The following is an 18,705-nucleotide window of genomic DNA, read 5'->3' as shown; positions in this document are numbered from 1 at the left end:
AATTCCCTTGTTCACAGGGTGGTTGCACTCAATACAGAGTAGATGAAATGTGGGTTGCAATACCTCAGTAATGGAGGTAACATTTCTCAGCAAACTTCGCTAAGTAGCCTACAGATCCTAGCTAACTTTCCAAAACTTTCTGATCTCTAGGAAGAAATGTTTCCAGCAAAATGGCCAGGAAGACAAAGGTTCACAAGTGGGTGAACTCTGAAGTGAGATGTTCACCTTACAAGAATCACATGAACAAAGACACTTGCTGAACTTAGGAAGAGACTGCCAAACAGGGGCTGTGCTGCAGAAGAGTCTCCTTTCCACCCAGGAAACAATCCTCCCTCGAACAGATGCCTTACCTTACAGAGCAGCTGAAATACAGAAGTGGATCCTCCTGCAAGTTCCCTCTTAAAAGGCCAACATGTTGACTTTGTAACATGAGGAAAGGAGATGAAAGTGACCAATACAGTTGGAGACACTGGAAAGAAGCTAAGAAAGTCGGCTAAGCAAGGCTGCCACCCTGGGAATAAATCACTTCAAGTTCATCCCCATGCCAGTCCAAAAATCATTACTTGCTTTGAGGATGAAATTTTAGAGAGAAAGTGATCCCTGCAGGTGGCTTTCAAGTGCACTGAAGAAAGCAAGCCATGACTATGGCACCTAGATATAGGCATCTGCCATACAGCTTTGCTCAAAATCAGTATTGGCTGTATAAACCTTAGGTCACCACAAAAAAAAGAACAAAAAAAAAACCCACCCAAACAAAAAAACAAACAAAAAGCACCCACAAAGAAATCAATCCTTCCAAAAAGCTACTGAAAAAAAATAAAAAATCATTAAGGATAAAACAGGCTTGACATTGTCAGAGTCCCTTCCCAGGCTGCAGTGACTGAAATGGAAGTTACTGGCAGAAGGAAGGAAGGTGACCCGGAATATACCTGACTTGCTGAACCACACTGCAGTGTTGATGGAATTGGTCCATACAACGCCACTCGACTACAGATTTGCTCTTTGGATTTGGGCCAGTGGCAGAGACAACATTTAATTAAGCTGCTGCATGAATGAAAAAGAATGAAAGAAAATTACAGAGAATGAAATTGGCTACAGCTCTGCAAGAGGAACACACCAAGATGAATCAGGTAGTAAATAAAGAGCAATAACTGAAAACTAACACTGCAGTCTCAAGAAGAAATCAGATAATGCAGAAGAAATGAAATGCTGAAGTTACATGACTAGAGAAAACCCCTAAACGTTAATAAAACGATGGGAGCATGGGTAGAGTGCCATGGAAAGATGAAACAATGCACTCTGAGACAGAAGTTCTTCTTCGTTTCTTTTTTATTCTTCTGTTAATATGTTGCTGGTCACAACGGCCTGGAAGCGAGGTCCTTTCCTTTCAATCCACCTGCTTCCTCTGTTCAGGTGCCAGCTAATACCAGAATCTGTTCACATCAAAATCTCTTGCTCCTAGCAAATGAACTGTCCCTACCAGAATACTGCAAGGTCAAGGGAAAAAACAAGCAGTGGTAGCAGATGAACGCTGAGCAACCAAGCTCCACTATAACCATGGCAATATTTTAGGAACTGTTCCACTGTGCCGGAGTCCGTATGTAACAGAAAAGCATGCAACAATAAACATGTGGAATGACAAGAAGACTCTACTAACTTTGCTTCTTCAGTGAAGAGTAGAGTAATTACAGGTCACCAGAAAAGATCCAGAACCAAGCCAGAATCCTCATCTAGAACCCACTTTCAGTTTTCAACATCATAATTTTTTCAGACTACCACCTAAAAACTGTGATGAACTAATTCTTCAGATAGCCTACGTGCATAAAGCTTGGAAGTTTTCTTACAGTGTTTTAGTAACCATTTGATCCTTAATCTTGACAACAGATTGGGATTTTAAAGCACCAATAAAATACATTAATGAATTTCTCTTTGGTTTTCTCACTTCTTTTTTAATTAAAAAAAGAATAATTATTGACTGTCTTGTACTAGCCTGTGATCTGAGCTCAGTCAGACTGATTAGCAGTGACAGCATGTCAGAGGTCAGAGCTACCATTAAACATACCTCAGCGAACAACTTGATGGAGTTGTTATTCCACCAGTGGTAGCCCCCACAGGTGGGTATAAGAACTCCAGGTAACCTGCATGCCTCAGCACTCTCTGCCACTCAGCACTGGCTGGCCCAAGCCAAGCAGTCCTGCATGGTCCTGCACTGTCCATCAGTCCCAGGGTTACATACGCACCCAGAGTAACACTGCTGACAGGAGCAATGCTTGAGCATCCTTAGCCAACACTTGTGATTTATCTCAGAGAAGCTGGAAACAAGCAAGTGGTGGAGTTTTGGGTTTTTTACAGCTTGGAAATTATGGCTTTTAACCCATTGTCAAAGGCAATATGTTTGTGTGTGCGTTTTATATATTTTTTCTTTTTTTAAAATATATACAGGCGTATGATTATGTATATGTATTTTCATATATTTATATATATGGATACACACACTCATATATATGCGTGTATGCATATAATATACACACAAATATCCGTATTTTATACATATGCACATAGATTTTCTTGACCATCTATTTTTATAAACAGGCTTTTTCATTCTCTTACTCCTATTGGCAAGAAACATGCACATGTGTCCATTAAGTCTGTATGGAGAGGGAGAGGGTAGGAGGAAAGTATGTGTGTGTGTGTGTATATATATATATAAAACCACGTATTTTGTACACAGTCTCAGCTGACTGTATAGCGACTTCTCTATACAGAAACCCTTATCTACCATCAGGTGCCCTTGCTTGTATCCTGCATAAATGCTACAGCCACCCATTACCATAGGACTAGGTCAGCAACGTTTAGCTCTTCTTTCCCCGTGAACAGATGCTAAATTCCTTGCAGTAAAGCAGAACAATGCTGAAGGTACTACGTGGACTGCTTGCAGCTGCTCACTTTCTGAATGAAGCCTCCTCTTCTGTCAAGGTTTTCAGTAAGTGTAGTTCTATGGAATGCTGGTAATTTATCATGAGCTATAGCTTCACAGCAGGGACACCAGGTATCCCTCAACAAACTAGCACAGTCTAATTTGGCCTTCTTTCACCTAAGTGAAACTGTAAATGTTCCTTCAGTGTGCTCCTGCCCAGGCTGGCAGCAAGCACAGCCATTTTATACAGATCCACGTGATGCTTTAAACGCTCCTCTCAAATCCCCAATCTATCCTTTACAACCCCAAAAGCAGCCTTGGGAGAAGCAGCACCTCCTGTACAACCAAAGAGCATCACACAGGGTGGTTCACGTGGAACAAAAGTAGCTGCAAGACAGAAGAGTGAATGAAAGCACCCAAGCGAGGATTGCAGTGTATGCTACAACTGCACATAAAGCACCTTTTAAAAAAAATAATCCTATCACCTAGTTCCATACTACAAACTTACACTCTGCTTGTGAAAAGTGTTTCAGTGAGAAAAATAAAAATACTTTAAAAATTATGATGGGACTGAATTTCAGACAATGAGGAAATTCAGTCTATTAATCATTGAGTTAATCTATTTATTCACCTTGAAAAAATCCTGATCAGGAGAAAGTCTATTAAAAGAATACAGGGATTCAGCTGCCACCTTCCTCACTGCATAAGCAATCAGAGGATGCCCCTTTGAACCTTGTGTTAATGAAATTCTCATTAAATGCAAACCTGCACAATTTTATCCTGAAGAGGCTTGTTAGCTTAAAAAAATTACTTGCCTCAAAATACGCTTATTTCCTCATGGGTGAGAAGGTGAGTTTTCAAACCACTAACTGCTGCAGCTTCTATTTCAACCCCATCGGTGCTGCAGCTGCATCTTGCAGTCCATCATGTCTCAATTATTTACATAAACCACAGATACAAATCCATAGACAGACATTATAATCACTATTATGGGATAGGACAGCAATAGGGATCACTCATTCCAGTATGGTATGGAAGATTTCAGCTAGATGATGTTATTATTATTCCGTCTTCTTCAAATTTTTATTTTCTTTAGGTTGGACAGAAATTATGAATCATCTGTAAAAACGAGAGGTATGGAGAGAAGGTAGGAATAGACTTCCTGTCTCACAATACTCAAAAAGAACATTCGTGACTGCTCTTTTCACTGGAGTAAGGTCTAGAAAAATCAGATAATCAGCAGCAACAAAACTTCATCAGACTGCCTAGTGGAGAATACAGTCCAACTAAAAAGTACAGTTCATATGATAATAGGATACACAAAGTGGAATCTCTGTGGCTGAGTTTAAACAAAGATGTGTCAAAGATTCTCTAGGTATTACTCATCTTGACTCTGTATTAAAGCAATTAACCAGATGACCCCGCCGATTCAGGAACGTGGGGTACAAGCAGGGCTGTTTTATGTGTTTACAGTTACTCCTGTAACAAAAATGCACTGCAGCCTTGAAAAGTTGTAAACAACTCACCACTTCTCTTCAGGCAAAAATACATGTAAGACTGTACGCTAGGATTTAAGACACTTGTTAAAGCTCACCACATGCATGCACACAGAGATGTTTTTACATTTATAATCTTTCCTACCAAAAGCCTTAGGATAAGGAAATGACAGTTTTCATCTATTTATTTTTAAGTAGCTGTTGGAATGAGATGCAGGTACAAACCAAAGTGTGACTTTGCATGGCACTGTTAACAGCAAAAAGCAGGTAATCCTTGCTCATAACAACAGAATGATAGAACAAGCTGAGTGAAAAATCCAACATAAGATGTATTTCTCTAAACTCATTCCCTTCATGGCAAAGGCATCCAAATAAGAAAAAGTACAGTAACACCACTATAAGGGTAAACCAAAGGGGCAGAAACAGACAACAGGGAGCTAAGCCAGGTTCAAATCAGCACATCCTTATCAATGCATAAAATAATCACATCTAACGATAATATTGTCATTTATTAACATACTGTGTTTCTCTAATAAAGCCACCAGCCCTAAATGGTTCATTCTTCTCAAGCATCTTCTCTTCCTTTTCTCTTTGGTGATTTGGGCTTGCAACATCTCCATGACTCTCTGCAACAGAGCCACAAGCATGTGTGCACAAGGCTCCAGTTTGCACTCCTGGTCCAAGACCAGAAGAAAACATGTGGTCCTAGTACCATGTCTTCCTACAGAGACATGCTGGAGAAGTGGAGCAGCCAACAGACAAGGTCAAAATGGTCTTTCCGAACAAACTGCAGAAAACTTCAGACCCTGGAAGGCTCAAGGCATTTCTTGAATAATTACCCTCTTGTCCTGCTGCATAATCCGCAGCTTTCAAATGCCTAAATCCAGTCTTTAGGCCAAAATACACGATCACATTACATTATCACAGGCCTTTCATTTCAGCTATTTTCCCTGTAGGGAATGAATCTTTTGGAAGTTTCTAAAGCATGTTGTTGCAAAAAAAAAAAAAAAAAAAAAAAAAAAAAAAAAAAAAAAAAAAAGGAAAAGGACATCTAATAGCAGTCACCATTTTGAAACATCACACTGTGCATCACTTTCACGAAAGCATAGTACTTTTGGATCTCTCCAGTTTTCAACAACTGGCTGCTCCGAAATCTATTCAGTTAAAGAAACCTTCAAATGTAATTTACCACGAGTAGGAAACAAACCTGTAGAGGAAATTCGAAATACCTGCACACCCTCCCTTCTCCCCCTTTTTTTTGAGGGACAGAGGAAATAAGTCAAACAGACTAACTTCTCTAAATACTAATCCCTCTCTATGCCTTGAATCATCTCTAATTTAGACCTTTTCTAATTTCACTAAATAAAAAGCAGTCATTTATGAAAACTTCTTAGGCTAGTGAAAGATGACATAAATTTCGACACACACGAGCAGTTGGATGGAGCAGGGGAAAGCTACCGAAAGTGTAGAAGAGAAACATGTTAGAGACTCCACTGGTTCCAGACAGCACCATGCACTGAACATGTCTGATACAGGCTGCCCATAGATGGGTATCGCAAAATCTTGGTTGCACAAACCAGAGGTGAGCACAAACACTGCATGCTTTTATTTTTCCTCCCTTTCCAGTTTAGAGATCTCTCCTGGGTATACAGAGAATTCCCAGGGCAGACACTTTGTGTCACATTAAATGACATTAATTTGACAACAGCTATCTGTTCTGCTGCTTCACTCCAAGTGCATTATCTGCCCACGAGCGTCCATTTATGTCTGTTTACAAAAAATAATAAGGATAGTAGCAAAATAAATCTTCTGGAACCATACGTGATGTTATTAAGCTTACAGACTTACTAAGGGAACCTTTAAGGTGGTTTATAGACGCGTAAGATGTATATTGACTTGAAAGATGCCCTCAGAGAGTTTGTCCTACACAGTCTCTTTTGTAGTGAGGAAAATGACAAGTACTAGCAATGCAGAATACTGAGCTACTCAGTATAGCATAGACACCAAGTGCCTGGGGTGACCAGGGAAATCATGGACAGATAAATACTTGTATCTTTTACGGTTTGTTTACAAGCCAGAGATAAACAATGAATTTTCTCTTACAACATTCTTCCATTTTCCAATCCATCAGATCCAGGAACCTCCTGCCCAGTACCCAGCTGCTCGAGAAGCCAAAACGAGAAATTATGGCTGTTGTGAAGGAATACAGCACAAAAGCACCCCCAGATATTCCTTAGTCTTACAAGTAGAGCATAACTTCTGCCCTTGAGCAGGAGGAAGAGGTTTAAGAGAATACTGAAATGTCCTTAAATAATCAGTTTTAAACACACACACAAATCTTGCAATGTTAAAAGAGGCCTTGAATCTGCTTATTACGGCTGGCTTATAGTCCCCTTCATAGCTTCATGGAATTGCACCAGAATCACGCAACAGAAATCCATCAGGTCCACAACTGCTCTGCCAGCCCAGCATTGTTCCCTACTGTATAACTTCTCCCAAGAATGCTGTGAGGATTAATTCATTACAGCTTGTGCCATGCTTTGAAAGCACTCAGTCTACAGAAGAGCCAAGAGAATTATTAGAGAGAAGACAATCAAACCCTGGTGATCCTCTCTTTATCCCAGTGGGCCCTGTATGGAGCAGCAATTTAGCCCAACAAAGGGAACAAATTCAAAACCAAATTCAATACAACAAATGTGAAAGTGTCACAATAAGAATGCAGTCACACAGGACACAAGAATCTTTAAAACGGTTATTAACTTCTAGTCCTTACCTAATATTGACTAATGCGTGGGTCACCTTGCTTGCAGGCTCTTTCCATTGACCAGCACTGGTAGACAGCCTTAGAACTGAAAGGAAAAGACAATTAACAGTGCTGGCACAGAACTGGCATTTTTCTAATCCAAAATGTCAAAAAATCTGCTTTAGCAAGACAGCAGTCCGGGAACCACATCAAAACAAAGGTCATCTTTGAAATCATCTGTGATCCAGGGCAGAAGTGCCCTTCAATGCCCATCTGAAAGGTAAGGAACACAGAAGAGGTGAGCAGAACAAAATAATGGCTGGCAGACAGGAAGCAGAGGGGATAGAAGAGCCTAAGTCCTCCTAACTGCTTTTATCACCACATATTAAAGTCCATTTTCCCCAGAAACGGGGCAGCATCCCAGGTCAATGATACCTTTTATTCCACACACCACCATTCTCCTCCGGCTCCTATTACGTATGCAAGGTTCCATCTGAGCTGGACTACATCCTGCAATTTAAACCCACCCAGCAGCGATGGATTCTCTTCCTCCCCATTTATCTGGAAATGCAGAGAGAAATTACACACCAGCCTAGGGAAAAACACTCCCTGTAGGAACAAGGGTGTTGTTCTGCTGCACAGATGGTCTCTGACAGACTTGAGAGCAGATCTGAAAACATTCTGCAACAGGAAGAACTTCTAGGGAATCCAACTCTTTTCTGCCAGAGTACCAAAAATATTTATTTAGGTCAGAATATGTAGTGTTTCTATGGTGGCAGTTACCTGCACGTCTCTTCGCAAGTACCAAAACAGTAACAGATCCTGTAGCAAATGTTTGGATTAATTTCCATATTGCCTAAATAGAGAGAGTTTTCTATGAACTTGTATAGAGAGGGTTTTCTGGAGGTTACATTCCACAAAGAAGGTTCACCCTCGACATGAAGGAACAGCACATCACCCAAATTTAGCATCATCTAGAAACACAGATGCTACAAGTGAATCCACAAGCAGAGTGGCTGCATACTCATGCCTATTATCACATGAGAGAAGCTTTCAGTCCTGCAGATCTGGATTAAGTTCAGATTCAGGACAAGAAAAATAAATTAATAAAACCCAAAGCAATTAGATTCCATCTCCACTCCCAACACCGAAAGTTTCAACCACATTAACAGGGAAGCTGAAGGATAGAGTAGCCTTCTCATTTGTGCTAACAAATGTCCCAAGGCTAGGGGACAAGGGTGACCGTAGTCCCTGTGAGACGGATTGACAAGCAAAGGGAAACGGTCAGGACACCTGGTTAAACTGTGGCTTTAATTAACTTGAAAGAGTGCTACCTTCTCACTTCCTTGTGCTACTCTTACATGCCATCTGCAGAAAAAAACCCAACGATGTCAGCTCTGGATAACAATATTTTGTCAAACAGTAGGTATTGTACTTGAATATCTGAAGTAATGTATTCAGAGAGGGTTTCCATTAATTCAAAGGGGTTTGCTTCATGTAGCAGGATGAAAAACATTCATGTGAGAAATGAATTGTTTCAACAGGTCAGATGTGCCTATTGCAGCCCAACTAAGTATTTAGTTGTTGATTATATAGAGTGTGTTATTCTTCCATTCCACTTTCCTTCAGCTTCCACACAGGACAGATTTGAAAAATTACTAGCTAGTAAAAGCACCTCATTTTATTAGCTGCAATTCTTGGGAGTAGGAAATGGGTTAGCAAAAAATCTTGCATGCTCAGAGGGCACAAAAATAGCCAAGCGATCCCTTATATAATGGATGAAAACAGTAGGAAGTTGGTACAAAAGGGCAGTTCATTTTTGCTTGCAGTTGTAGGGAGTATTCAGCTAATTTTATTTAGGTGATGATGATTCTCTCCCATGTCAGAAGAGGGCTGTGGCCAACTAACTGTCTCCCACTACCTTTTAACTCTCCTTATATGCTTATATTAACTCCTGCTGTTCATTGGGTGATCATGCTGAGAAGGGAGCAGGGGGTGAAGAGAGGTTCTTCTAGAAGAAAGCAAACAAAAACTATAGCTATCTTCTTTTCTTCAGAACTTCAAGCGTCCAGGCACTATACCAGTGCTGCTGCAGGCTCCTGCGTGTACACTGCCTGATTGTGCCTCCATGCATTCCTTGCTCTCCTTCTTTTTGTTCCTCTTTTCCCTGCTGAGTGTCGCTTGGTGGCATTCCAGCATGCCTCTCTCTCTTTGAAGGATGGCAGCTTCTGCCTGTTTTGCCAGTAGGCACATTCTGGAGTCCAGTGATTCGCTTGTCATTACAAGCAGGTTTGTGAGGGCTGTTTTCTTGGTTTGTTTTGGCAATGAGTGTAAGAGATGTGATTTGTCTAGCACAGCAAGCTTCTGGCTGTAAGTTTCTCAAATTCTCTTCCAAATTCTTGTTTGCACTGAGTTTCTCTGTGCTGGCTGGTTCTGCAGCACATACCTGCGTTCTGACTTGAAACTGTTGAATGCAATAGATGTAAACTGCACGAAGATGCGTGAAATATCACATACCCAATTGTGCCAACAAATTTGTATTTCCAACCACAGTAAGTAGCTGTTAGAGAGGCAATGAGTCTGTTCCCATTTTTTTTCTGACTAAAAAAATTACACCTTTAACAAGTTTATCCTCCTCTCAATTCTTAATTTACCAAACACATCCTAGTACACAAAACATCTCCACTCACCAAGACACATGAGTAGCAGGTGGATGGAAAACAGCTGACACGAACATCCCTCCACCACCACCCACACTTCCAGTCAACAGCAGTCCTGACCAGTCAGGAGGTACTCACCCATAGAATAAAGGTTGTCAAAATTCTGATGCATCCGAATGATTTCATAATACAGCTCATCATAGCTGCTGGGAGCGGGGAGAAAGGTGTCTCCGTAAGTGATGAACATGTTGAACAGGTTCACAACCTGTGAAGGAAGTGAAAAGAAGTTACAACAGGAATATTTACTCAAAATCTATTCTGCAACAAAACCAATACAAACTACATCCAAAACCTTCAAAGAAATAGATCTTAGTTGCATTGCGCAGTATTACATCACTTCATTGTTTTATGCATTATTTTCATTATTATACGGAAGAGACAGAAAAGAAACTTAAATACTATTGTATCTGGGGCCAGGAAAACACTCTAATGGCCACAGAAGAAGAAAAAACACTACCAATCTGGAAAATTAAACTAAGCCTGTCCCCACGTAAGCTTGTTTATTTCAACGAGCAGACCCTACAGTGAGCCCAAACACTGCCCTTTCCAAACATCAAGTGAAACCAACCACAATGATACTCATCCACTTTGTGGTCTTGTTCTGATATGTCTTTACTAGCCCAGAAATTCTGGATTCTTTCCTAAGATTCATTCGAAATTAAGTTGTTTAAAATAAAAAGATTTGCTTTGTCTGTACTCACCATAAGAGCAAGGGTGAAGATGTTGTGCTTGGCCAGCAGCACAGTCTCATTAGACATGAGGAACTTCAACAAGTTGATCAAAGCTAGGAGAAAATTATACGTATTTTTTAAATAAAATTAAAAGTAAAACCATTCTCAACAAGTCACTTAAATATAGATATATTTTCATGATCTAGCATAAACCCACCTAAATGCCAGCTGCTGACCTCTCAGAAATACATCAATTTGCACGGCATTTTTTGTTTGTTTGTTTGGGTTTTTTCCTGGCTAAAATACTGTGCTGTACAGGTAAGTGACAGCTATTTCACTGTCCCACATTTATTCTCCTTCACTGACTTCCCAATCTAATCTGCTCAGGCTCAGGGTAAGTCTGTTGTTGGCTTAGACAGTTCATGGGAGATTTTTCTATCTGCTAGATCCTGAAGTGAGCTTTGGGCTTGGAGATTCCAACTGTCTCATTTCTGCTTCATACATCACCAACATGATGTATGCACAGTCAGCCCCAAACTGTCACTCTTGTTGATACATGCAGTTAAAAAAACCCAAAGTAACAAGAAAAAAAAACCCCAAACAACCCACAGCATAGCTTTTCTGTAGCTCTATGTCAATGGTGCTGCAATGGTATAAGGAAGGATGTAGCACTTTATTGTGTCAGTTATCTAGGGCTATGCAGTAGAGATTACAGATCTGGTTCACACTTGTTTAAAAAACAAACATAGCTATAACTGCTCAAAATCAGTTAGCAATAGTGGGAAAGGTTGGCTAAAAGAGCTTTAATCAAAAAGATTTTAAACAATTGTATTCCGTGCACTTAATAAAATGGAAAGTTCTTTATCTTGCTTTTTCTAGTTCTTGAAAATTTCAAAAAAAGAAAGCTATTTTCTTCTGCATTACCCAGGACTGCTCTCCGCATTACTCTTCAGCTGCGCGGCATTGAAAGCTGATGCCTGCCTAACAGATTCTTAATGTACTCTGCTCTGAAGTCAACAGATGTCAAGACTTAAACCATCTGAATTAGATGGCCTGCAAAGCCAAGCTGGAATGCAGACTATTTTAAAAAGGTTCTTAATTACCTAGTAATTGGTACCTGCATCTAACAGAGTAGCACCAGGTATTACTCCAATCTCTTATAGGTATAACTAGAATTTGTGAATCCATTCTTCCCCCCACCATTGCACAACTGTCACACACAGTAACCTCTGAGAAAACCAACTCCAGTTTGGGAGAGCCCCGTAGAAAATACAGAACAGACCATCCACCTACAGGCTATAAAATAGAGGAGATAAAGCACAGGGAACAGGAATTAGGTAAGAGCAAAATTTAGATACACACACCCCCTCCTCCCCTCTTTCAGCATTACAAAATATTCACAAAAGGTAAAACCAAAAAACCTACAGTAAAAAAAGACAGATGTGAAGAGACTGGTAAGATCTGGAAGGAAACAAAATTGTCAGATTCTGAATAGAGTCCTGCAACCACTACCTTCTAATGCTAGAAGTTCACCAGGAGTGTCAAAAGTTTATATATGTCCCCCACAATGGAAGCCTACAGCCCTAGTGTGGGTATTTACTCATCGCAGACAGAAGTTACTTCGGCTTAATCTACCAGATGGTGGCTTGATGCTGAACTGCAAACCAGAATGAACAAAAAGTTCTCTGTAAACTCCAGACACGCAAGTGATTTATCTTTCAGAGCTATTCCAGGATTTAACAATCATCAGCAGCATCTCTCCCTTCCATGACAGCAGCCCACCTCATGAAGCAGATATATTAACACCTCTTCAATCCAGCCACAGAACTCCCCATATCATCATCACCTCATCACCACACTGAAACTCCTAGGACCAAAAGCAGAGCCTGGATTCCACAGTAATCCAGCTCTGGAAATACTCCTGTCAGATATTTTTCTGTAAATCAGCCGTTTCAAAACAAAGAAGTAGCAGGTACAGATGGGCTCTCCATCCGAGCAGAGATCCAGCTAAAAACACGTTGCCAAGGTAACCAAGCCTCCACAGCATAAAAGTAGAGTCTCCCGCAGCCAGTGCCTTGGACCAGAGACAGCTGCCCTGTGTCTCTGTCACAGCAGCTTATTGGCCATCTATTTAATAGTTATAAGCATGGGTTTACCTCTTTCCCAGCCACAAAATCCCACACAGCCACATCTTGTGACCAGGTGCTGCTGTTCAACTAATAGCAGCTGGGGCTTCCGAGAGCAGAGTGGCAGAGCTCTGGATTTCCTGTAACAAGTGGTGTGAAGCCCATTGCTTTCCAGTCTTCCCCCAGAACCCTGCTGAAAGGCCTTTGCCAGTGGGTGATCACACAGCATGACAAGAAACCGCTGAACATCCAAACACAGTGAACATGAAAGCTGCCTGTGATGCGGAGACACTGTATTTAAAAGAATGAGCATTACCATTGTTTGTCCAGAGTACAAGCACTCCCTGACTGCCAGAGACAAGTACCCTACAACTGCCCACTGCAGTATTTCTCAGATAGATACCATCCTGAACTATAGAGCACTTGCACTGCTCTATGTTGGTGATGACACTTGAAGGAGAACTGTTGTTCTGTTCCACCCCAACAACAGCTCCTACATTTGTTCCAACCATTGTGATGAATTTGCTCATGTTTCATTTTCCTCTTCCAGTTAGAAAGAAGACAGAAGATTACCAGTGCTTGAAATGAATTGCATCGCATCATAGCCCACTCACAGCCAATCTATGCTGTTCCTTCCCTAAGAACTAGGAAGGAGAGGGACGTGCTTCACACGAAGAAACAACTCAATGCTGGGCTCAAAGCTGGTCAGAAGAGCCAATCCACCAGGTTTACAGTCACTCTGTGTACTGCACAGTCAAATTTATCCAACTGTTTGGAAACCACACACTCCTAAAAAAGTTGCAGCGCTCCTAATTAGGATATACGCTACATTAAGCTCGAAGAGCAACCCATCTTTTTCCACACCAGCACATTCTGCACCAGCCTCTGCTCAAGTGGCTCTAAGAAACAGGAACACTGTGGAAAATGAACCCTTAAAGTAATGGCTACATGTATCTCTAATTTGCTTGTAAGGCAGACCTCATACTGAAAACGAGGACAGCTATGCCCTGGAGTTTTCAGGATTGACAACTTTTAGATCCAGCTTCATATGCCCAGCACCCTTCAGTAACAATTACACACACAAAATAAACCTTAAGAGCAAAGGTCCAACTGGCTGAATGCTTCCCTACCTCGAGCTCCAACGGGGCACTGATGCTACTACTCCTGAGAAACCTGAAACTAAACCAAATGTGTCACTTTTTCCCTGCTGCAATCAACTGTTCACCCCTCATATCCAATCTGCAGGCTGCCCCCTCACACCAGCCAGGAAATTATTTATGTTTTTTCCCCAACGGAAGAGCAGTTCAATCTCTCAGCTGCACAGGCAAACTGTGGCCCTTGCTTGGGCTCAGCCACATTATCCCAATTTGTGCTCCAGGATTTAACAGTGATGGATGGTTTGGGCTGGAAATATATTTCAACATTAACTGGAAAACAGCACCATTTTTGCAATAGCCTCTAGAACCCTTTTTCTTTTCCCCCTAAAGATGTCTTTGGCATGCCTTTCCATGACACAGTACGCCTGCTACGGTGATTCTTGAAACATTCACAATACTACAGTGTCACTAGAACTTCTTTAGCAACAAAAGCAGGAGGCTGTAACTAAACTAAACTAGTAGCCATCAGTATCTGCATGCGAGCTCCTCATTTTGTGACCTCAGCTAAGACACTGGCTGTGCCTCTTAAATCAATGAGAATGCAGCCTTGAACACCTACATTTACAGCCTCAAAACCAAGCAGAAAATCATGTTGAGTGGACACTTACATCGGACATGAAGCCGTATGATTTGCTGTATGTGAGTGATGTAAAGCATACAGGTTGGTTTTTAGGCAATTTTCTCTCCCAAGGATTATTACAGCCGAAGGATGAAAAGGGACATCACCAGCTTTTACAGATACCCTCCCTGCTTTTAAAACTGAAATGACTGCAGTGAAAGAAGCTCTTAGCTCCTCTGCCACACAGCTGCTTTTGAGTGCAGACACTTTCCTTTATCAGCTCTTGTGGCCAGCCTGTGTGCTGAGGAGCAACAGTATTCCTGCTCAGTTATTTGCTACCCTTCTTCAAGCCAATCCTCTGTGATAAGACTGTGGGCAGCCAGCATCTCTTCTTCCCTTCTTCCAGGAAGGAGGTAATTCCTGCTACAGACAGATGCCGTTCTCTCTCTCCTTCCCCTGTTCCTCCTCCCATAGCAGATTTACCTTCTCTCCCTGTAAGCCTCGTTTCAAACAGAAGTATATTCAGCCCCAGCACACTTGGGATTTGCACAGTTTCTGTTCTATTTAGTGTCTCAGTGTTCACCGTTTGGATCACATGTAATGCAACAGGAGCATGGAGGTAGGTTAAGCAGAGAAAAGGGGGGAAAGAAAAGAAGTAGTACCATCCCTTAGGCTAGTCAGAATGTAGCACAAACTCTGCCAAGAGCATCAGAAGGCTCTGGTGTGTTATTGTACAACAGAGCAGAAGAGAACAGCCCTGAGACACACATCATTGAGAGCCTGGATGGGTTGAGCACAGTATGGAGGCCTCTGTTACTGCATCAGCTGCACTTGCAGGTCAAAAATCTTCTAATGGTGCATATAATGGCCCTCAACTAAGGAGCAAAGGAGAAAAAGAGATGTGAGGGCTCCTCAGCCCTCAGTATAACACCAATTAACAGGATCCTGCACTCTACTAAAATCTTCCCATTTTGTACTCTCCACCTCTCAGGGCACACTGGGAAGAACAGTGATTTTTCTCATTGCCACTGGAAGTTACCATTGTACCAACAGTGTATTCTGTGTTCTCCTTTTAGTGTTTCAACTGTCAACTCCCTTAGGAGGATCCTCACTCACATGTCACTACAGGGTAGCTGATAATGCCATTTGAGCAACACTTCCATGCTGCAGAGAAATCTTCTGCTTAGGAGCGCTGCTGCAGCACAGTAACCACCCTGAACCTCTTACAGCCATCCTGTTCACATATACATACTCTCAAGGCAAGGTCCATACCACTCTGGCACATGGTAAGCCAGATCTGATAAGGATTAATGCACTAGACTGTAACTGAGAAGAAACTGGATTCAACTCCTCAGGAAGCAGCACTTTGGTCTTTCTGTGCTTCAATTCCTCCTACATAAAAGGGTAAACAGCACCATCCTATCTGCAACAGCACTGGAAGCATAAATAGAGCAACGGGAACCAAAGGCCCACCTATACTTAGGATTCTGTCTCTAACTGGTCAACACCAAATACCTGTTAAAAAGTAATGGTCCAAACAATGCTTTCTCATAATGCTCTTCCAGATTCCAGAATTCAGCATGATCCCCCTACATGAGAGAAACTACAACACAGAATGTGGAAATAACACTCTCACAACATGACAATACCATAACCACGGACCAGTCCACTCTCCTATTCCAGACTGGAAGTTAGAAGGGCTAAGCTAGGATAAGTATATACCTTGCTATGCTGTTACGAAGAGAGACGCCGGAACAGAGAGTAACCACTTGTAATAAATGTGATAAATGCTATACCTGAAGATAAATTCAGAAGTAGGGATACAAAAAACTCAAATACGATGTATTGAGATGACCTGAGTGTTCAGAGGGTGCAGCTCTGGCCATGTTCAGCACTGGCAGACACTCAGCAGAACAGTGATCAAAACAAACTCAGCAGGAGATGAATAGCTACAGATAGGGTTTGACAGAAAAAAACCAACAGAGGTAGTTTTCAGATAGAGCAGCAGGAATACCGAGCATGTCCGAGAAATAGCTACATCGCTATTACAAACTAATGCACCAGAACTCCCTGAGGCACAAACTATCCCAGCATCCTTGGACAAGTGAATCAATTACTCAGGGACAGCACTTGCAGCTTCCCGTCAATCAGCCAAAGCGCTAGGAAACAAAACTGTTGCACCATTGCTGCAGTCACCTCTCAGGGGAGCAGAGGAAGCAATAAAAGCTCTGTCAACATCACTATTAAACATTCTTCAGCTTCTTCCCTCTGCTCTGATAGGGAGGGACCATCCTGATCATAGTTGTAATGATTCACCTGTCTGGACAGCTCCACTATCCGCTGCCTCCCCGCTTGCTGCCACAGGCACTGCCAAATTCCTGCTCCCAGCCACTAAAACTCTGTGGTAGACAGAAGCCGGCTATTGGCAGGCTCCCCATCACCAGCATCTCGGAACTCTCAACAGTTGTTCCCTCTTCTCCCCATGACTCTCAGAGTATAAGCATGAAACAGCCTGTATTCTTAATGAGAAACAACAGCTTGCCAGAGGGCTGGAGCACATGCTGGCATAACCCATCGCTCCCAGGATCAGTCGAGTAGGCCACTTCACTTCCAATCCTTTACTTTCTTTACACGCTCCCTATCCCTGGTACTCACTGTTCCAGCCTAACAGCAGCCAATGGTGTGAAAATTGCAAGCTTAATGGAAATGCTGATTGCTGATGCCAGAGCAATGCTGCTTGATAGCAATCCAGCAAGCAGTGAGAAATTTTCCAAATTCAGCTAAAGCTCAAATGAACAATATGCTTTTTTTCTTTAAAAGCATAAATAAAAAATAAAAGAAACCACACACCCACAAGCTTAATTCCTCTTTAGAAGAAAAGGAAGTACTGAGTTTAATTTTATTCTGTCTGACGGTGCAGGTTCACACTGTTGATTAAATAGTAGTCTTGGGAGTTAAGGTTGCACATTTTTGCACTCGGATTTAAAACAAAAAAGGAGAATCTGGAGAAAGAACAGAAACATTGTGTGAGAACAAGGAAAGGTAGCAAAGTATAGGATGCAGGAAGGCTGCTTCTTGAAAACAAAAAGGGGACAGGGATAAATCACTGCATTCCGAATGCTGCAACCCCTCTGTGCAAAGAAATGGCTGTGAACAGCTCTGGCTGTAGCACTTCTGTCACCAACGGAACTGTTTCCCAGGAGAAATTACCACACTATCTCCACTAGGTCACCATGATCTGTAAACTGTTAGGGAATCACAATCAAATTCTCCAGTGTTAGCTAGCTTTATGCAAAAAGCAATTTGCAGGACAGAGCAACATATCCAGATGAGACCAGCCAGGCTGAGGCAGGATGACCAAAAGATTACTAGACTTTTGCTCCCTTAAATTACCAAATTCCCTTTGTGTCCATCTAAGCAAGGCTCTGTTGATGAATTCCCGTTCTGATCTTACCAAGTGATCAATAACAACCACAAATCTTGTATTACTCTTTTTCTCTCCACTGCCAACTAGAGCCAAACTCTTCATTATCAGTATTAAAATAAAGGGAAGGTAACCAGAATGAAGTAATAGAACACTGAGAAAAATTTATGAAATAGTAGATGCTTCCTAAAAATGCTCCATGCAGGGAATTTAGAATATCCTCTTTTACAAGAAAGCCAGAGTTTTTGCATTTTTTACACTATCTTCTCTAGGAAATTTAGGTCAGTACATTTCACCAAATGGCTGTGTGCTCTTACCACAAAAGTGTTTTAGCTTTGGCTGAAGGAAGTAACACGGAAAGGTTAACATGAAATTGGGCCACCAGTTGAGAATGGCAACAGAAGACTACAAGCAGAGGTTTGTAATCTTCCTTCTGAGCTTCACACATCTTCTGCCTGTAAGTGAGCTTTATAAGATGGGACTGGGTCTTTCTTTAGGGTAACGTGGAGTGCTACCAGAAGTACAAATTAAATAAACCAATATCAACCAGCAATGCTCTTTACAACTACAAACAAAATTCATTTTATAAAAGTATCTTTCAATTTCAAACCTTTCCTAAACTCACTGAAATAGCTAACAGGACTAAAGGTTGCACTCCTGTACCAAGCTTATGCCAACACAGTACCACAAGTCCAACCAAGCACCAGCATTCCTATGAGTAAAGGAAATGGGCAACTCTAAGGGCTGCCAGCTCCCACTACCTATTCCGTGACACATAACAGTTTCAGCCTTTAGTTTTCTGTGAGAAACTATACTCTTTCCAATAGCTTTTCAGTAATATTCTACCTCCTCAGAAACTTCACGGGAGTCAACAAGCACAAGTGTTTGTGAA

The 18,705-nt window shown here is 41.6% G+C and overlaps 1 protein-coding gene across 5 annotated transcripts in view; it reads right to left on the bottom strand.

Moving 5' to 3' along the window:
- Positions 1–18,705, bottom strand: part of ARMH3 (armadillo like helical domain containing 3) — a 128,768-nt gene that overhangs the window by 61,942 nt on the left and 48,121 nt on the right. For all 5 annotated transcript variants that reach the window (XR_003991362.1, XM_030485572.1, XM_030485574.1 and 2 more), the window contains 3 exons: positions 10,578–10,660; positions 9,955–10,081; positions 7,187–7,262 (listed from right to left, as the gene is read on the bottom strand). Coding sequence is in view for 4 of the 5 variants with exons in the window: in XM_030485572.1 (XP_030341432.1) it covers positions 7,187–7,262; positions 9,955–10,081; positions 10,578–10,660 (286 nt within the window). In the remaining variant the exon portion in view is untranslated. The remainder of the gene's footprint in view (positions 1–7,186; positions 7,263–9,954; positions 10,082–10,577; positions 10,661–18,705) is intronic.

This window comes from Strigops habroptila, chromosome 5 (genome assembly GCF_004027225.2).
Source record: "Strigops habroptila isolate Jane chromosome 5, bStrHab1.2.pri, whole genome shotgun sequence".
NCBI lineage: Eukaryota > Metazoa > Chordata > Aves > Psittaciformes > Psittacidae > Strigops > Strigops habroptila.
This window is presented reverse-complemented; position numbering and strand designations above follow the sequence as displayed.